Below are 21,963 nucleotides of genomic sequence, written 5' to 3'. Positions count from 1 at the left end.
AAAGAGAAAAGCATTTTGGAAACTAGCGTTTAGCCGCAGCCGCATGTTTCTTCACAAGCCGCCACGTGTGTAACCCTCTTGTCAATCATCACACAGCAGTGTAACCCAAACACTTCTCAATCTTCCAAATGGCATGGCGATTCACACTACCTCTTCAACTCCCTATACTAATAAACCCCCAATTATTCACCCCAAATTTATTTGTTTCTCCAAATTCTTCTATGCTTAAGAGACTCCTAATTTCTTCCTCATCTCGCTACCACAACTTCCCCAAAAAACCAAATAAATTACACTTGTGTAACACGTCTACTCCCTTAGCCAAATCTAGTGGGCCTTTTTCCATTTTTTTTCGTCAGCCCATATACTCTTTGAGTGTTATTGCTATGGCTGAAAAGTCATCATACAGTAGTAGTTCTTCGGAGACACATAAATATACTAATCGTCTTGCTGCTGAACATAGTCCTTACCTTCTTCAGCACGCTCATAATCCGGTATTAAATATTACTACTTATTGGATGTTGCATCCGGTACTGCTATAGTTTTTCTAGAATAATTAGTTCTTTAGTTTTTAAGAGGAGTTTAATATGTGATTTGATAGAATATTCAGTTTCTTATATAGTTGTAGTAAGAGCCTAAGGGGTCGTTTGATAGCTGATTTTGGAGCTAACTTATTCATGTATTAAATCATGCCTTAGTAATACCATGTTTTGTTAGCATTCTTGTATAAAATTCAACACACTGTTTGGTTTGCAATTTAGAAACTCGCATAACTAATACATGGAGTATAAGTTATCATGAAATTTTTGTATTATTTTATGCAGGGTAGATGATGGAATAACTAATACATGTATAACTAAACTCTGCATAGATAATGCATAGATTCCCTCATAACTTATTCACGTATCACTAATACCTGCATAACTCTAATCATCTACCAAACGACCCCCCAACAGTTTAGTTGGAGGAGTAGTCTACTATTTTCATATTTTTCATCCGTATAGTTTTTAACCTTGATGCTTGCATCTCTCCAAAAAATCATAATACTACTTTATAGAAATACTGGAATGCCCCAGTTAATTTGGGATGTGGGATTGAGGTTTAGTTGATAGTGATAGTCCTATTTGATGGAAACTTAATTTTGTATTCAACTCTGATTACTAAAAGAAGAAATAAGTTTATGCCTTTTATTTATGTACACTAGCAACTTTTTTACTTTGTTCATGATTGGAAGGTTGACTGGTATCCATGGGGTGAGGAGGCCTTTTCTGAAGCTCGCAAAAGAGATGTGCCAATCTTTTTATCAAGTCAGTAACTTTTTGTGTTTCATTATATTACTTGTAATTTCTTCTTGCTCCCCTTTAACTCTATTGGAGGTATTACAAATGATTCTATATTGATTTCCTAAACACTAATATTGACATTTTATCGTCATGTTCTATTTGGTCATGAATCCTGTGGTGCTTGTCATGTCACATTTGAAGTTGGTTACAGTACTTGTCATTGGTAAGTTTTTGTATTTTTTTTACTTGGAAAGGTGCTAGAAATTTAATATATTGGACTGTGGATGACTAATGTTTTTATTCATTGATAAGGTGTCATGTCATGGAAGTTGAATCTTTTGAAGATGAAGAGGTCGCCAAAATGCTAAATGATTCATTTGTTAGCATCAAGGTGAATCTGAAAGCTTTGTTGAAGCTAACATTTTGAGCTACATTTAGATAGTTATCTATAATATTTGGACTAATAGACATTTTGGTACCTTTACTTGTACGTGGACAGGTTGATAGAGAGGAGCGTCCAGATGTTGATAAGGTAAAAAGTCTTGGTGAACTATGCTCAAATCGCATTTTTAGATGATTCTCTTCTGAATTGGTTTATTGGATTAAAATCATTCCGGTTGAACTTGCATTACTATCTTATCTTCCTTTCTTGAATATGAGAAGAGACCAGCCAGCTTTTAGACGATAAAAAGGACGCCGTTCCTTGTAGGAATAGCTTTTTAAACTATTTTACATTCCTACAGTAATATTTTTCATCTCTTTCTTTTTCTATTTTTTTTGGATTTACTTTCTTCGATGTTCTTTTGGCTAATCTTCTCTTTTGTTTAGGCTGTTGAAAGCTAGATCCATATGAGGTGCATAGTGCATAGCTAAAGCAAGCCAGTCACTATTTGAATGACTAAACAAATAAATCCCTCTAGTGGCCAAAAAAAAGTGGTACTGTCAACTTGCTTCAGTGTATCCACACAGGTAGCTAAGACCTCTCTTAAATCATAATTCTATTATATAGACTATAATTCCATACGACCATTCCAGAAAAAAAAAATCAAATTCCTTTTCGGTTTTGGAGTTTTCAACAACAAACACCTACCCCTCTATTAGAATAGAATCGAAAAAAGTCATAATTTCATACAATATCTTAATTGAATTATATGTAATGATCAGTAAATGAAGTTGAATTATATATCTACACATACCAAAACATAGCAAAATCCTAGTACCAAGCTAATCTATTCTATAGAGATTTGAACTAGAGTTGACAAACAAACAAAATCGGCAACATACTCTATTAGTATCTTATAGGAGTCTAAATGGGGCATGGCCAAGTGGTAAGGCAACGGGTTAAAAAGACCTCCTCATTCTATTTATAGAAAAAATAGAAATCTTAAAAGAATTTCTAATTAAAGAGGAAACAAAATAAGTAATTAATTTAAAATTCCCAGTCTTCAGACAAAAAAACAAGAGAATTCGTATAAGTGTAAATGTAGATAGAAGGTTCTATTAACTAAATAAAATGGAAATAAGTACAATGGACATGAAATTGGATTCCAGTCTATGAATCCTGCAATGAGATATGCCCTACAATAAACCAATAAACAAAGCAAACTAGGCGGGTCGGTCAAAATGGATTCTCAGGTACTAAGAGTCCTCTCACTACCAACCAGCAGACAGTAGCTTGGTGGCCCTTGCCGGTATCAACAATGAAGAAACAACCAAATGGAAACAGTAACGACATATGGCTCTTGGTCCTATGTGATTGCACGTGTGTTTATTCACTTATGCTTAGTGTTGCTCTTGGTGTCTTTCGGTAATCTTCATTGATAGGAACTTGCTCTTTGCAAATAGCATGCTGTCATCACTTTCTTGGTTATCTGATGTGGAAATGCTGAAAGCATGAGGCTTTCAACATGATTAGATTTCAATTTGCCAATAGTGATGCTATCTGCTTTGACTAGCTCAATTTTTTTCTCTCTCAGGTGTACATGACATATGTGCAAGCTTTATATGGTGGTGGCGGTTGGCCACTAAGCGCCTTTCTTTCACCTGATTTGAAGCCCTTGATGGGTGGGACTTATTTTCCTCCAGAAGACAAATATGGAAGACCAGGATTTAAAACGATACTTAGGTGTGCTCATTTTGTACTTTTGCATTAAGTGGTTCAGCATAAACTTCTGCTGCACTATAAGTATGCATGGCGTTTTTCCTAAGCTCAAATGCTGTCGAGCATCATCAATGTCCAATTCAAACTTCTGAGAATATTCCTTATCATCATGCTTAGGAAGGTGAAAGAAGCATGGAATAGCAAGAGAGATATGCTTGTCCAGAGTGGAGCCTTTGCAATAGAACAATTATCAGAAGCTTTGGCAGCAACTTCAACATCAAATAAGCTATCAGATGAGGTTTCGCAAGCTGCAATGCGTAAATGTGCTGATCATGTAAGTTTTTGCAAATCTATTTTTGAGTTGCTTTGTATGTGGTGGCAGCCTGGCTGTTCTGGAGTTAGTTATGAGAAAAACCACAGTTGATGCCTGAGAGAGACCTGTTACTTTCTCCTATCTCTTCTCTACCGCTGCTATCCCTATTATTTGAAGTACTTTAGAATTCTTCAGCTTTTTCATGATACATAATGTCCCCTTTCTCTGTGGTAATTGATCTGCAAACCTCAGGGTTTGACTATCTGATGCTAGTCTTAAGGATTGGATATCTCGGTTCTCAATATGTGTTGTAGTTAATGATGTGGTCCAACTTCTGCATGTCCCCTACATTTGCTGCAGCTAGCAGAAAGCTATGATTCAAAATATGGTGGATTTGGTTCTGCACCCAAATTTCCTAGGCCAGTTGAGATGCAACTGATGTTTTACAACTCAAAGAGGTCTGGGGAGACTGGAAAAACAGGTGAAGCCAAGAATGCACTAAAAATGGTCTTGTTCACTTTAGAATGCATGGCGAGGGGTGGTATCCATGATCATGTTGGCGGTGGTTTTCACAGATACAGTGTGGATGAATGCTGGCATGGTGAGCTAAATTATTATGTATGTCTTCTGATATTAATTTTATATCCAATTTTGCTGCTCAATTAATGAGTGTTCCTTTCCTGCTTGTTGCAGTTCCACATTTCGAGAAAATGTTATATGATCAAGGTCAACTTGTTAATGTCTATCTGGATGCTTTTTGTATCACAAAAGATGTGCTCTATTCAAGTTTGTCTCGTGATATACTTGACTACCTGAGAAGGGATATGATTGGTCCAAGTGGTGAAATATTTTCGGCTGAAGATGCTGATAGTTATGAATCTGAAGGTGCCTCACGGAAAAAGGAGGGCGCTTTCTATGTCTGGACAAGTGCTGAGGTACTTATGACTTGATTATTTTTACCGTCGAATTTGATGAAGTACCACTCCTTGTTTGGTTGTTTAAACTTCGGGTACTCGCACGTGTAAATTAGCAATTGTTGGCTATACATCTTCTTGATATATATGGAATAATTGGCCTCCCAGCTTATATAAAGTATCATGATGATATTTGGCTCCATATTTTGCAAATCTTTATAGTTTGGAGAAAGCTCTGATATGGCTTTAGAAAAAGACAATATGGTTGATATGGTATATCAATGTACGAGTCAGCTATACTCGTGAAATTGGAACATTAAATTGTAACGTAGAATCTGAGTGGTTCAATGAATTTGATTACTCAACCAAGTTAAGACTAATTAGTATTCTATGTAAATTTATTTATACGCATCTATGGTAGGTTATCCATGGGAAGTGTCTAAAATAGAATGGCTTGGAAGGTCAATAGCCCAGCCTACTAGTTCAAGATTAGGCACATCCAATTTTGATGCCAAGGTCAGCTATATCTAGATTTGCACTAATCCTGTTTCTGAATTAGTTTACTAATTAATTAATCCCACCAAGTAGCTCTTCTCGCCAAATAGGTTGCATAAATTCTGTTTATCTCAGCTGCTGTTATGGAAGGCGTCATTACTTCAAAAACAGTCAAGTCGTTAAACATGCTAAAACAGCTGGATTCAATGCTTTGCCCATTCCACGTGTAGAAAGACAGTTTTAACAGAAATATAGCATTGTACGTCATGGTTCGATGCATTTAAAAAAGTAAGAAAAGGAAACAGAATAATACCTACTGTGAGAAACTATTTGTGTGCCATAATTTGCTGCCATCGTTCAGCTTGAATGCTTACTTTGACTTGGTTCGATCTTTCTGAAGGTTGACAACATAGTAGGCGAGCATGCAACGCTTGTCAAGGATCACTACTATATAAAACCTTCAGGTAATTGTGATCTTTCGAGGAGGAGTGATCCACATAATGAATTCAAGGACAAAAACGTGCTAATAGAAAGGAGTAGTACATCTGCAATGGCATCAAAACATGCTTTGCCTGTTGAGGAGTATCTTGATATCCTGGGGAGCGCTCGCCAAAAACTTTTTGATGTGAGGTCGAAACGTCCCCGACCCCATCTGGATGATAAGGTATATTATTTTTACTCAAGCGTCTTTATTTCATTTTTCATTATGTTTAGTGTAATGAGTGATCTATCATTATTATTATAGGTTATTGTGTCGTGGAATGGACTAGTGATTTCATCTCTCGCCAGGGCGTCAAAAATCCTGAAGGGAGAACCAGAGGGAACAAAATTCTACTTTCCAGTGGCTGGCACCAATGTAAGATTTGAGAACCATAGTTAAATTTAAGAGATAGATTAGTCTGATAAATCCGTGACACTTGTATGGTCTCAGCAGACGTGGAAAATGGTAGACTGGTGGTGGTAAATTTTTTGTTAAGCTCTCAATTTCAGTATGTTGAATGAAATCCAGATCCTCATTGTCCTCCAACTCTATGTGTCTTAAAACCAAGATCTGCATCGCTGGATTTATCTAAGTCCATTAGTTAACTTTTTTTTGTTTCAAATTCGCATTATTGAAAAGTTTTTTGGCTACACGTTTAGTCAACTGTACGTCTCTGATTTGATATTGTTGGTGGCAGTTGCTTTTTCTGTTGTTTGCTTAATTGTTTTTGCTTGTCATATTCAGCCCAAGGAGTACATGGATGTTGCTGAGAAAGCAGCACATTTTATCAGGAAACACCTTTATGATCAACAGACTCGCAGGTTGCAGCATAGTTTCAGGAATGGTCCCTCCAAAGCACCTGGATTTCTAGATGATTATGCATTTCTGATATCAGGTCTGCTGGATATTTATGAGTTTGGTGGTTCAGTCTTCTGGTTGGTTTGGGCGCTCGAACTCCAGGAGACCCAAGTAAGGAAAATTTAGGATCTTCTGGTGAATGCAGCAAGTTCTTGTTACTTCTGAACTATTAGGGATGTTTTCATTTTTGGACCTTCTGCCGAAATTAATACGGGCGCTAGCCAAAATATGCAAAACCTATATACTGATTTATCTATATTATATGTAATATTTAGTATATTATCTGTATATTTTGTGTATATAATATGTATATTTATACTTAATATACAATACCTATACATTTGCTGACTATTATTCTTTTGAGCGGTCCAAAAATGTATTTATCCCGAACTATTACTTGCAGGATGAGTTATTTCTCGACAAAGCCGGAGGAGGTTACTTTAGCACAACTGGTGAAGATCCTTCTGTTCTTCTCCGTGTGAAAGAAGATCATGATGGGGCGGAGCCTTCAGGGAATTCTGTTTCAGTGATTAATCTAGTGAGATTGGCCTCTATGGTTGCTGGTGACAAATCCAAACTTTACAAAGAGACTGCAGAACATGTTCTGGTGCGCATTTTGCCTTGAAGTCTGTGCATCTTATGTAACTTTGTCAATACATTCCTAGCTTCCTATTGATCTTGGTTAGTTCTAGCTTCGTATTTTTTGTTGAGAGTTATCTTTCTGGACCAGACCCACTTTTATACCGTCTCCTGAAACACCTGCTCTTCTTTCTTGATTTTCATAAAAAAATGTTCTCTGGATTTTCTATCAATATGAGGTGGTGTAACACAGTATATAAGACTCGTGATCCTGGAAATCCAATCAATGAGTTGTCATAATTTTCTTATCAATCCCCTTTTGGATTGGTTTATGAGATATGAGAGAGGCCAAAATACTTTGATTTCTTATGTAGTCCATGTGGTGTTGCCAAAATTTGTAACCCTTGCATTTAATAGGCGGTTTTTGAGAAGAGGTTGAAAGATGCAGCTGTTGCTGTGCCACTGATGTGCTGTGCAGCAGATATGCTGGCTTTTCCATCCAGAAAGCAAGTAGTTATAGTTGGAGTAAAGTCTTCTGAGGAGTTTGAAAACATGGTTACTGCTGCTCATGCAGCATATGATCCTAACAAAACAGTAAGTACTTTGTGGAGTAGCCAAACTGTTCATATCATGTTCTACAGTGGTGAATTTTGCTTCTTACTGGTACTGATTCTTAATAGGTGATTCACATTGATCCCACGGATGCGGAAGATATGCCATTTTGGGAAGAAACTAATGGAAATGTTGCTCTGATGGCGAAGAATAATGCTGCTGCGGACAGAGTGATAGCCCTTGTTTGCCAAAACTTCACGTGTAGTCCTGCAGTCAGTGATCCGAAAGCTCTCGAATTGTTGTTGTCGCAGTAAATACCAGTAGTAGTTCAAGAGTATGTTTATAGAGTGGCGAAAAGCTAGAGAGACAGAGATCGGTTGTTGGTCTCTTTTATGTGTTACAATAAGGCTCTGCAATGGTGGTTGGTGTGTTCTTGTGAATCAATTGATCGAGTATACTACAGTTTATTAACTTTGGGCAAGAGTAGTTCAAAGGAATGTACATAAAAAGCTAGATATATAGGCCACTGTTGAGTTTAATGAATGTTAATGTCAGGTCAATCCTGGTGTTGGAGAATATTAAGTTCCTCACTTTCTCAACAATTGGAGCAAACGCAAAGGTTATGTTTATTAAATAGTTTCACTTTGTCAGCTAAAAGGACGAAAATTGCTCCTTTGTCTTTTGGTAATGAATTAATGCATTTTGCTTTAACGAGAGGACTTCCCAATTGGCGAGCTAAATCGGTCTTTTCAAACTTCATCGCTCACTTTTATTTGTCCGCTATAATTAAAATAAGTATTTACTTTTACTTGGTTAGTTTGAAAATTAAGAGATGGTTTATTATTCTTATTATTAATTATTTCTCTCAGTATTTAAATAATTGTGATATGGTGAAATTATCATTTTTTTAAGGGGGTGTATCAAGCTGTTCATGAGCCAGTATGAATATGATAGCGTACATTTGGACAAGTAATATAAACGGAGGGACAATATGTAGATGTATGGTCATGCGAGTTGGAAACATGATTTTATATTTTGATTTTAAATCATCGTTTGTTTAAAATTTGTACAAAATTTTGACTTTAATTTTATATCATGATTTTTAATCTCAAGTTCTCCAAAAAGTATGATTTTTATTTTTTTTTTAAATATAAAACTTGACACATAAGTTTATATTTTGTAAAAAAACATTCATAAGTTGGTTACTATATTTTTTAAATGTAAAACTTGACTCATAAGTAACAATATTCGTTCGTCTTTTCAGTCATCTGATCGGAAATGCATCAGCGGGAAGATATTGTTTGTACCATGTGGAAGATTATATCAAAGAGTAGTTACATTATAATTCATGTTCAATTTTCTTTTTTATTAAACTAAAGTTCGATCAATAGATGTTGTACTTTTAGAACTGTCTTCTTATAGCGTATTAACTTTGTTATGAACTATGATTTGCTCATTTGGTAAGATAATATAAGAATTGAATAATTTTTATAGTTTTCACAATTTGTGAGGCTTTTAATGGAAATAAAAATGAAAAGAAAGAAGAGAAGGAGGAAGCTGACAGTTGAAAATTGAGTCATGCCCCCACATGGAATTTCCTAGAAAGAAGAGAAGGAGAAAATCTTTGACAACTTTAACTCTATTCCACACACATGCTCGACAACTTTGGAAAGTGGAGTCATGCCTACTTTCCCTGTATTTATTTACATTGTAAATTTTAGGAGTAGCATTTCTTTTTTTCATATATATACATGTGCAGTGACAATGAGAGGAACACAGAAAAAATTCGGATCAAAAAATAGCTTTTGTCTTTCCTTTTTTTTTTCGTTTATGGTATCGGAGCAGTGATTAAGATCACTCTCTTTTTTTTGTTTTTTTTTGATTTTTTTGGTTCTTTTTAATCTTGTCTTTCGTTCAATTTTTCTTTGAAAAATGGTTGAATCAACTCTTGAGACTCATGTTAACTGGGAATACTTACATTCGAAACCATTAATTCATCTCATCCTCTTTTTACATAGCACCATCCGATTCACCCGGTGCCTTACTTATTAATACCGTTTTCGATGGAAAAAGCTTTGGGGGGTGGAAAAGAGCTATGTGGATTGCCCTCATCGCTAAGAATAAAGCGAGGTTTCATTGATGGAACTACTGTTGAACCTGCTGTTGGATCTGATCTTCATGCTTCATGGTCTAGATCCAACAATATGGTTATTTCTTGGTTATTAAATTCACTCTCAAGGGACATATCTGAAAGTGTCCTATATTATCACACTGCTAAAGATATCTGGGTTGAACTTGAAGCGTCGCATTTGGACAAAGTTACGGAGCTAGATTATACCAACTTCAAAAAGAACTTAGTGACCTTGTGCAAGGTTCGTCGATATTGCGTACTTACTTCACCAAAATAAAACGTTTGTGGGATGAATTAGATACCTTGGACTCTTTTTATTCCTTGTTCTTGTATTTGTTCATGTGGAGCAAAAGAAAAGAATGTAAAATTTAAACAGGATGAAAGATTAGTCAAATTTTTGATGGGATTGAATGACTCTTTCTGTGGGGCAAGGGGAAATATACTCATGATTTCACCCCTTCCCACTATTGCTAATGCTTATGCCCTCTTGGTACAAGAGGAGAAACAAAGGAAATGCAAAATACCCCTAAATTCCCAGAGAATCATCTTCTTTGTCGTTACACAACAAAATACCACGTGACAAAGAAATTTCACAACCGACTATAGAGTCCAAGGGGTACTCATGACAACAAGAATTTTAACTCGTTTGCAAGTACCGCAAGAAACCTCGGACATTCTATTGAGAAATGCTATAAACTACATGGTTTTCCACCCAACTTTAAGTTCACCAAACAAAGAAATTACCAAAAATGCTCGGAGCAATCTTGTGTCTTACAATGAGGATTGGAGAGCCATTTATTGCCTAACGCTTACTCTAATGAGCAAGGAAAATTACTCGGTCCGAGCAGTTAACTCAAATCATGCGGATGTTGAAACAAGTGAAAACGAGAGGATCGATCCACAAATTCGAGGTCATAGCAAATGCAAAAGCGTGTTTGGTATAAGATTAAGTCCATTTTCTTTAAATTCCAAAATTGATTTTTCAAAAATTAATGTTTCAAAATTTACTAACAAAACTTGGATCATTGATTACGGTGCTACCGAGCACATGAGTTACATAAAAGAATTTTTTATCAACATGAGAACTCTCCCCTATCCTGTCTTTGTCAAGTTGCCAAATTCTCAAAAAAGTCTCTGTTTCTCAGTATGGATCCATTAAGCTATTTTCTAATCTTACCATTCATAATGTTCTTTTTATTCTAGCTTTCATTTTAACCTTTTGTCGGTCCATGATTATGACTTTCTAATTTCATGATTTTTTCCCTTTTCATTGCTATATACGGGGCCCTTCAATGAGGATTTGGTAGAACCCAAAAAGGACTCTATCTTCTCAACAATAGGAATCCGAAACTACTTTACTTCCAAGTTCTAGTGTCAAGTTGCCTAGTTATGTTGTTAATTCCCTAAAGGATGTTTCATCAGTTTCAATTGTAGTTTAGTTTCGGATGTTAAGAGTAGACTATGGCATCATAGATTGGGCACACGCCTTTGTCAAATATAAAGAATATCAATGAAATTTCTTTCAATGTTTGTTCTAAATTTGCGTTTCCTTGTTCCATTTGTCCATTAGCAAAGCAAAGCAAATTGCCTTTTCCTACGATAATATTTCCACTAAGCAAAGCTTTGATCTCATACACATTGACACATGGGGACCATACAAAACACCTATATGATGGGTACAAGTATTTCCTAACTATAGTAGATGATTTCACTAGAAGTACTTGGACTTTTCTATTGTCTACTAAGTCCAATGCATTCTCTCGTTTTAAAATCATTCTTTGCAATGGTAGAAAGGCAATTTGGACAAAAGGTGAAAATTGTTAGGTCGACAATGCTTGGGAATTAGGATCCGCTTTGAAACATCTTCATTTTTTTCTTCTCAAGGCATAATTCATCAAACTTCTTGTGTTGCAACACCACAACAAAATGGTGTGGTTGAAAGGAAGCATAGACATTTATTAGAGGTTTGTAGAGCCCTGTTATTCCAATCTCACCTTCCAACTAAGTTTTGGGGGGACTGCCTTATGACAGCCACATACTTGATAAATAGGTGTCCTACTAGAATCTTATCTTTCAAAACACCTTATGAGAAACTTTTTGGTCACCCTCCTACATATTCACACTTAAAATGTTTTGGTTGCCTTTGCTTTGCATCTACTTTATCACATGGAAGGACAAAATTGGAACCCAGAGCACAACCTTGTGTGTTTATTGGCTACCCTTTTGGGAAAAAGGGGTATAAGCTGCTTAATCTACATACCCAAAAGTTCTTTATTTCTAGAGATGTGGTATTTCATGAGGAAATATACCCTTTCAGTTCCTTAAAAGACACTGATTCTATTTTCCCCTTGATGGACATTGACAATAGCTATAATCCTGATCTCTCAAATAGCACACAAAACTCAACGCCTTCAGACATTTCTCCAGAGCCTTGTCTCCCTAAATCACCAAATACTACACACTCTCTCCGTTATAATTCATCCTCAAACACCAACTACAACACATTCTCTGTCACAACTCATTCTTTACCTCTAAGTACAAATTTCAAAATTCAACCTGTTTCAAATAACCTTAATGTTACGCAGTCCGAATCTACTTTAAGGAGATCCACTAGGTCTATACACATACTATCTTCATGACTATGTTTGCAATTCTATTCATTTTTCCGATGTCAAAAGTTTTGCCTCTCATTTTTCTGCGACTCCTTTCTCTTTTAATGCTTTGTCGATTTTAACAAACAATACCACAATTCTCTTTCTCAAATTTTTGAACCAAGAAGTTTTTCACAAGCTATTTTATATCACTGGTTGGCAAGATGCTATGACAAAAGAGCTTGAGGCGCGATTACAAATGACATTGGAACTTATCCCATTGCCTCCGGAAAGAAGGCATTGCCTTCAAAATGGGTCTACAAGACCAAATTGAATTCGATGGGTCCTTAGAGAGATATATTGGTAGTTATATATATATATCGACTTCACTGAAACTTTTAGTCCGGTGGTCAAAATTACTACCATCGGATGTTTGGACAATAGCCATTAAAAAGGGTTGGGGACTATCAATTGGACGTCAATAATGCGTTTATTCATGGTGATTTGAATGAAGAAGTTTATATGAGATTACCATACGGTTTAAGTGGTCGATCCTACACTTGTGTGTCGTTTGAAGAAATCTCTATATGGTCTTCGACAAGCATCTCGTCAGTGGTATTCAAGACTAACATCAGCTTTGAGTTACAAAGGATTTCATCATTCCTTAAATGATTATTCATTATTTTATAAATGTCATGATTCCTCTATTTCCATTATAGCAGTTTACGTGGACGATATATTACTTACGAAACAACAAAGAGGAACTCGACGATTTAAAGACTTTTCCGGATAATGAGTTCAAAATAAAGGATTTGGGTGACTTACACTTCTTGGGGATTGAAGTTATCCGTGAACCTCGGGATTGATTCTCGATCAAAGGAAATTCATTTTAGAGCTGTTGAATGAGTATAATCGCCATGATTTGAGACACTCGCTACATCTCCTCTTGATCCCACAATTAAATTGTCTTTGAAATGGACACCCTTCTTCCCGGATCCATCTTTATATCGGCGATTGATTGGTCGAAATTTGAACTTTTTAGACCGGATACGGAAGCTTCTCCGTGCAATATTTGAGTCAATATATGCAGAAGCCACATCATGGACATATGGGTGCGGCAAAACACGTACTTCGATACTTGCTCGCAGACCCTGGTCTGGGGATTTTTCTCAATAACACTCCTTCATTTCAATTGCTGCCGGCCGTGATTCCGACCGGGCTACGTGCCAAGATACTGAACGATCGCCGCGTGGTTTCTTCATCGGTTGGGGAGGAAGTCCTATTTCTTGGAAATCCAAGAAAAAAATTTCCCTCTCGTCGGCCGGCGGTATAGGTCGATGAGAAGGGTCGCGCCGACTTGGCTCGTTCGCCTTCTTTTCCGATCTATCCCTCAAACCCTCACTTCGATTTCCCTTCAATCGGACGACGACGGCCCAATACACATAGCTAAAAATCCCGTCTTTCATGAGCGGACGAAGCATGTTGACATTGATTGTCACTTCGTCCGCCAACAATACTTAAATGGCCTAATTTCTTTATCTTTCATTCCTTCTTCTTCTCAAGTGGCAGATTTGTTCACTAAACCCCATCCTGGACCTTCTCACCATTTTCTTTTACACAAGTTGGGGGTTCGCACCTCACCCTCCAACTTGAAGGGGGGTAATGGAAATAAAAATGAAAAGAAAGAAGAGAAGGAGGAAGCTGACAGTTGGAAAATTGAGTCATGCCCCCCACATGGAATTTCCTAGAAAGAAGAGAAGGAGAAAATCTTTGGACAACTTTAACTCTATTCCACACACATGCTCGACAACTTTTGGAAAGTGGAGTCATGCCTCATTTTCCACCGTATTTATTTACATTGTAAATTTTAGGAGTAGCATTTCTTTTTTTCATATATATACATGTGCAGTGACAATGAGAGAAACACAGAAAAAATTCGGATCAAAAAATAGCTTTTGTCTTTCCTTTTTTTTCGTTTAGCTTTCATGTTTATGAGAAAAAATATGAACTTAAGAGATTCAAATTACATGTTCAAACAAAATTTAAATTCAAATCAATTCAATTTCAAAACATGTCCAAATAGGGCTTATGATTAGAAAAACCGAATATTATTGATTTACTTTATCATATTGCAGTTTATGTGCTATGATGATTTCTTCGTTTTGTCTTTTTCCCATTTTGGGGTGACTGTTTAATATTTTCCCTTCAGTGCTTTGCCTGTCTGGATAGATCGGTAAATAGGTGAGATGATGAGATGATTATGCTGATTTCAGCAGACATAATATTTTAAAACAGAAAACATGTATGTTAAAAAATAGGAGTAGGTGAGAATCTCTTTCATATGGTACTTGTGTGTACCTGAATGCCGCTTGTCTTAAAACCATTATCTAAATGTACTTCTTTCCCTCCCTTTGGCTTATCAAGTACTTATATTAAAAATATATACAGTACATGTATTTTAACAAATTAAGAGAGTATTATTTATTTATCTAATTTTACTTATATCATCAAGTAATTATTTTCTAAACTAATTAGAGTATTAGTAATTAAATTTGAAATTTAAAATATCATTAAATAAAATAAATATCTAATTAATACCTTTTTTAAAGTACAACATACAAACTGATCAAATAAAAGAGAACAAAAGAAGTACAATAGAGCTTCCCTTAAGTTTGTTACCATCGGAAAAAAAAAAGATGGTTGTCTTGAAGTTTCCAATCAAACATACTAGTTCAAAAGAATATCTAGATGAAAAGTACAATCAAAAACTTTTATATAAAGAAAATCAAAGATTGTTTATGCTGGATCATAGAATATATATATATATATAATTTAGTTAAAAAGAATATCTAGATGAAAAGTACAATCAAACACTTTTATATAAAGAAATCAAAGATTGTTTATGCTGGATCATAGAACACACATATATATATATATGCTTTAAATTCAAAGGAAATATTGATTTTGGACAACAACGTAAAGTCTTAGAATTTCAGAACTGAACTAGCTTACAAGTTAAATTGTGATAATAGGTCGCTTGGGCAAAATTTGGTTATCCCCTAAGATTAATGCTATCAGCTTCAAATTGAAGGTCTTTTACTGATTTACTATCTGAAGGATCACATTGCCTAATTTAAAAAGTGACAACATTAAGAATGTATAACTAGATGTGCAATACTTGGTACTTTCTTGCCCAATTGGCCACACCCACACGAATGTAATTATAACACGCAGAATTAATTGGAAGGGGCCAGCCAGGCCCCAGTTATAACGCCTTTTTGATTGAAGGGGAAGAAAAACTACCCCACTATTATTGCTATTATTACCGCTGATTCAAAATAAGTGTATACTTAATCTTCAACACACCTTTTAAAAATTTCTAAATTTCTAAAAATAATGGGTATTTAAAGTAAACTGTCCTTAATTAAATACTATTTCTAGTTAATATAGTTTCTTGATTACATAAAAATTCACTTATCTAAATAGGGATAAATTTAAAAGAAAATAATCAATTCCTTCTTGATTACGTAGGTGGACACTTATTTTGAACGAAAATAAAAAGGGTGAAATGAACATTTATTATGAAGCGGAAGGAGTAGGGTTTTCTTTTTTGTTGAGAAAGTACACTATTAAGTTATTTAAACACTAACGACAAAATTATTAAGATTATAGTATAGTAGTAAAATCTCCGTCCATAATTTGAGGTTTCAGATTCGAATCTTTAATGTGTAAGTCGCTTTAATAGAAAGTGTTTTATCCCTAAGATAAAAATTTCCGACGCTAATTCAATTTAGTCAAGTCTCAAAGCAATTATCGAACACTAAGTTAAAAGTTCGAAAAACGGTTAAAGACAGGCATGATAATAAGTAATAAAACTTCGTAATATTAGTTTGAAGCTCAAACTATGATTAAATGCCGTCAAACTAAAGAAGTATAAAGTCTTTGAAAATTGTTATGGGTGGCTGCCAAATTCCAGCATATACTTCCAATAATAATAATAGTATAAGAAGAGAAGTCACGTGAGCATATTGTAGCCGCAAGAAATACGTCATGCAATGAGACGCGTTAAAGGCATCTCCAACCCAAAAAATGGTGCAAACACAAAATGGTGTAAATTAACTCCAACTCATTGTATTACTTTTTTCACTAAAAAAGAATATTTCTTTTATATTCTTCTCTCTCTTCTATATTATATTATTTTTTTTTACTTAAATTTTATTTTTTAATTTCATAAAACAAATCCTTTTTTTTTTTTACATATCCATCCCATGTAATTCATAATCCTTTGTTATATAACCATTTAATTTAAAATTATTTTATACCTTAAATTTTTAAATAATATAAATTGTAAGCAACTATTATACGTTATACATATTAATGGATAATTCAAATAAAAGTGAAATTATTGATAAAATATAATTAAATAAATATTACATTAAGGTAGAGTTTATTTTAATTTCTACATAAATATTCAACTTCCATGATTAGTACGTTGCTCCCATAAATGCTCTATTAATGCATTATGAAGTGCAAAATGAGCATCTTTGTTCTTAATTTTTTTGTGTCGAGCTGAAAATTGTTCAAATCGGTAATTTTCATCAACTACCATTTCTACTGTTGGAGTTGGACCTTCCCAAGCATCTTGAATTGGTGCATTAAGATCACGCTCATCCTCGATTATCATGTTGTGCAGTATAATACATGTAGTTAATATATCATGTAGCACTTCTTTTCTCCAAAAACGCGACTGCATATTATTGATAACATATTATATTTTATATTTGTACTTCTCATTTTTGCGATGATTATATTTTTTTTTGTACAATTATAACTTATAATAAAATTAACTCACGATTTTATATAAAAATAATATATACGAAAATTAATTTATAAAACTTACACGCTAAAATTAAGATGTAAAATTAATATTATAAGATATTACATAAAAAATAATTAGGCATATTAGGAATCTAAATGTTAAAATTAAAATTTATAATATGTTAAATTAAAAGTGTTATATAATAATAAAATATTAATGAATAGTAACGGTGTAGATGAATAGGTATATTAGGAATCTAAAGTAAAAATTAAAATTTATAATATGTTTAATTAAAAGTGTTATATAATAAAAAATAATAATAAAATATTAATGAATAGCAATTGTGTAGATGAATAGTGTTGCACACTATTTATGCATCAAAATGGTGCAAAAAATAGTGCAAGGTTGGAACTCTAAAACACCATTTTTTGCACCAAAATAGCATTTGGTGCAAAAAATGGTACAAGGTTGGAGATGGCCTAACATGTTGGATGAGATTAAAATTTAAACGTGCTTTTATTAGAGAAATCCCAATTGAATTACAAAGTTCTAACAATGTAACAATGTTTTTTCTTTCTCATTGAAAATAACTTTTAAATTTTGAGGTTTTGGTTTTATAAATATACAGTTAATAAAGTTCTGAAATATGTAATAGATAACTGATTGTGTTCATTAAAACTGTATTTTATATTTCACTTTATGTTGCACTATTACTTGAGAGTCAAAAAGTTTTTTTTCACTGTGTTTTTTCAAATATTTTGAATTAATAAGTTACTATTGTGACTTAAAATATTTTTATTTTTATTTTTATTTTTTAGTATCAAAATTATACTTCAAAAAAATGAAAATCCGATATCCACATTAACCACCGAATATTAAGTAATTTAACCCTCGTTACTTTAAAATTGAAACAAAAATTGAAATAGAGGGAGTAGTGATAACACACTTTTTGTTAGATTCAAAGGAACAAGTCAATTATGTATCCTACTAGTAAATATTAGACGATAAAAGAAATTTCTATCCAAGACTTAGCCTTTAAACTTAGTTTCAGATTTCAGTTTCAAACATCTTTTTAAATTTGTATATAAATAATAAACAGCAGTCGGGTGGTGCCTGCAAACAATTAATCACTCTATTCCAGTTTGCAGGAACTTTTCGAAGATTTCTACTATATTATTCCTTAGTCCTTGTTAGGATGTGATCTTTGTCAATGGACTAACTAAAACTATAGGGAGAGAAAGAAAAAAAAAAAAAACAGAAAACAATAAAAAAAATTATGACTTCTCGGATCTCAGCATCTTCTGAAAAATGCTGGCAAATAGTCTTAAATAATTAAAAATAATGACTTTGTGGCCTTTTTTAGATGCTCGGTATCACAATAATAGCAAACGCAGTGGTGCATCGGATGAGGCTGCTCCACCTTTAATCGGATTTAAGCCCCGGGAATGAAAAAATCTTTAGTAAAGAGCGCTTCCCTCCAAATGGGACCCTAAGTGGGGTGAATACGGATATAGTCAGGCTCCAATGCGGGTACTAGACATGTACAGGGTGGGAAACCAAAAAAAAAAAAAAAAAAAAAAATAATAATAATAATAATATCAAACGCATCTAATATTGAATGGCGTTTAATTTTGTACTCTCCGTAAAAACTTAGATATATTAGAATTTCAATAAATCACATTATTTTATTTTAATTAAGTAATGAATTGAGATAAGAACATATATTAACCAGCCATACTAAGTAATATAAATTTATGTATAAATAACATATGTCATGATCCATGAATTTTTAATGGGATGCAGACATTGAGCACAAATAAATATTTTCTCTCTCCCAATTGTTAAAAAAGGTTCAAGCTAATTCCATTATCTGTCGGGCTCGTTAAAATCACATTCTAATGTTATGCTAGAAACTGGGTTATTAAATGGCCGAATTTGAAATTCATTAGAATTAAAATAGCATGCTATGGGTGTGTTCGGGATGAAGTTGTTGATGATAATACAATGAAATTACAATTACAATTAAAAAATAAAATGAAGAAATAAAAATATCTTCTATGAGCGCGGATATCTCGCTTCTCTTTAGGAGATTCAAGCCCCCACGCAAAGAAATCTACCGGTCCAAAGAAGAATCTTTCGACTATTCCCCTCCTGTGATAGCCACACCGATAATACGTCGTACAACTCAACAAACTCTGGACAAGATGTTGAGTCCAAAGCTCCACCAAAAAGAAGAACACCTTCCTTCAACTAACAAACTCTCTTTTTTTCTTACTTTTCAAGAACTCCCCAAAGTATATATTTTTCTCTCTACCACCAAAAGCTAAGGAAGACTTTTATTTATAGTTTAGAAAATCATCCTAGAATTGAATAGGACATGAATGGGGTAGTAAAATAGGTAGATAATTGAAGAATTATTATATGGAGGTTACATGAGTTACAAAGGAAGAATAGTGGCCATATTCTTACCACTAACTGATGTGGTTTAAAGGAAACAACAACAACAACCCAGTGAAATCCCACAACGTGAGGTCTGGGGAGGGTAGAGTGTACGCAGATTTCGACTCCTACCAAGGAGAGACTACTGCTTTCCGAAAGACCCTCGACTCTAATAAAGCATAAAAGCATAACAAGAGGTCGTATAAGGCCAAGAGATTCAAAGCGATATGGAAATGCAAATAACTAAAGCGACTAAGCCATGATGAAGCTTTGTAAACGAGCGTAGCTATCACGGATAAAATAAGATAATCAAAGCACGGATAACAAATAGTGCGGTAAATCAAAGCACAAGAACTTATATCGCGATAATGTGACTACTAATACGAAAGGATAAACGTTACTATCTACTAGCCTTCTACCATAATCCGAGTCCTCCATACCCTCCTATCTAAGGTCATGTCCTCGATCGGGAATCGCGCTATATCCCGTCTAATCACCTCCCCAATACTTCCTCGCCTACCCCTACCTCTTTCCGAAACCATCCATGGCCAACCTCACACCTCCGCATCGGGGCATCTATGTCTCTTTCTTAACACGTCCAAACCATCTCGGCCTCGTTTCCCGCATCTTGTCTTCCACCGAGGCCACTCCCACCCTTGTCCTCCTTGGATAGCCTCATTCCTCACATCGTCCTCTCGGCGTGCCCACACATCCATCTCAACATTCTCATCTCTCGGCAACTTTCATCTTTTGAACGCGAGAGATATTAATCGGCCAACACTCCGCCCCCATACAACATGGTTTGCCTAACACCACTTTTAACTTGCCCTTAAGTTGTGGTGGCACCTTCTTATCACATAGCACTCCGGAAGCGAGCCTCCATTTCATCCACCCTGCCCTAATACGATGTGTGACATCATCGTCAAAATTAAGGCAAAAAACGGAGAGGCCACTTCTGCCTATATGACACTAACTGAAAGGAGTAAATGTGATAAATGGATAAAGGAGTTTCAAAGGCATTAAACTCCACATTCTGCCATGAACTGAACGTGGTCATGGACCATTTCAAAGACACTTTAAAACCAGCACTTTAATATATTAATTTGTAATATTAAAATGCTAAAAAACACTTACAATCCCCCACTCATTTTAATATTAATATAAGAGAGTTTACCAACTGAAGCTAGATTATTATGCGTAATGAAGGTGTGCTCTGCATTGAACCTCCACTTAGTAAAACAATAATCTTTACTCCAGAGTAGTGATCTCAGACTTGAACTATGACTGCTTAAGGGAAATAAAGAATTATTGCTCACACATAATAATCAAGGTGCTGGACAGCGTTTCATGCTTAGTACATTACGGCCTTGTGCTATCCGGTTTAAGCCATGAGTGCTTTTGAGAATGAGCCCAATTCTCATAGGAAGCTGCCTACTTTCACACTCACATAGGTGAAATCTGTCAAGGATGCTTCTGTAACTTAACATCCCACTCATGTGAGCTACAGAATTTCATTAAGAGTTCATAAACTCAATCTTCACAGACTGTTACAGAATAATGCACTCACACCATAAGGAGGGAATAAATAAAATAGTGCATTTTTCTCAATAAGTCATCATACGATTCGTTTTTCCTATCGAACCTCGGTTATCGGATCTCTAGTCTCGAGGTTGCCGGGGTTTCCACATACGACTCATGAATTTATGGGCTTCAATCCTATCCCCCGACGCGCTCTCCGTACCACTTTTTGCCGGAGCCCTTGTTAGTGGATTTGCAAGATTTGACATAATCAACGTTAATGGTACCACTTGTCAAATATGATCTCACTGTACTGTAGGTCTGGATTTACCGTTGTAATAACGGTTTTGAACTCTACCAATTGCAGCGGTGCTATCACAATGAATTAAAATAGGAGAATTGATTTTTCAAAAATAAGGAATTTGAAATAATAAATCTCTTAACCAATTCAACTTCTTCACTGGCGAAGCTAAAGCAATTAGTCCTACCTTCATGGTAGAGTTAGCAATAATAGTTTGTTTTTTTTGATTTCCAACAAATACACCACTTGCCAACGTAAAAATATAACCAGTGGTAGAACAGGAATCACCAAATAAAGTGTTCCAATCAAGCACGTAAAAGCCTTCAAGCACAAAAGCAGGATATTTTTTATAAGATAAGCCACAATTTTTTGTACCCACTAAATATTTCATAACTCTCGTTATGGCATGCCAATGTTCATTACCTGGCTTGCTTGTAAACCTGCTAAGTACTCCAATTGCATACACAATATCAGGCCTAGTGCAATCAATCACATATCTCAAACTTCCAATTAAGCTAGCATATTCCTTTTGATTTATCACATCATTTTCACTTTGAACAGGAAACAAGTGAACACTTGAATCAAAAGGAG

The 21,963-nt window shown here is 34.8% G+C and overlaps 1 protein-coding gene across 1 annotated transcript; it reads left to right on the top strand.

Annotated features, from left to right (window-relative positions):
* Positions 1–65: 65 nt before the first annotated feature.
* LOC132048510 (uncharacterized) lies at positions 66–8,212 on the top strand. Its single transcript, XM_059439328.1, has 15 exons — positions 66–491; positions 1,232–1,304; positions 1,482–1,503; positions 1,593–1,671; positions 1,780–1,812; positions 3,257–3,405; positions 3,559–3,715; positions 4,055–4,295; positions 4,388–4,629; positions 5,504–5,767; positions 5,849–5,959; positions 6,329–6,553; positions 6,846–7,049; positions 7,439–7,615; positions 7,702–8,212. Exons 1-15 carry the CDS (start codon positions 129–131, stop codon positions 7,885–7,887), a joined length of 2,526 nt encoding a protein of 841 aa, XP_059295311.1. The 5' UTR covers positions 66–128; the 3' UTR covers positions 7,888–8,212.
* The last annotated feature ends 13,751 nt before the right edge of the window (positions 8,213–21,963 follow it).

This window comes from Lycium ferocissimum, chromosome 1 (assembly GCF_029784015.1).
Source record: "Lycium ferocissimum isolate CSIRO_LF1 chromosome 1, AGI_CSIRO_Lferr_CH_V1, whole genome shotgun sequence".
Classification (NCBI taxonomy): Eukaryota; Viridiplantae; Streptophyta; class Magnoliopsida; order Solanales; family Solanaceae; genus Lycium; species Lycium ferocissimum.
The sequence above is the reverse complement of the archived record's forward strand: the minus strand, read 5'-3'. Positions and strand labels throughout refer to the sequence as shown.

Excerpts from the sequence above, each read along its gene's own strand:
- LOC132048510 (XM_059439328.1), top strand. The coding sequence starts at position 129 with ATGGCATGGCGATTCACACTACCTCTTCAACTCCCTATACTAATAAAC. Across the intron at positions 1,813-3,256 it reads AGCGTCCAGATGTTGATAAG|GTGTACATGACATATGTGCA; the intron begins GTAAAAAGTCTT and ends TTTCTCTCTCAG. Across the intron at positions 6,554-6,845 it reads TCGAACTCCAGGAGACCCAA|GATGAGTTATTTCTCGACAA; the intron begins GTAAGGAAAATT and ends TATTACTTGCAG.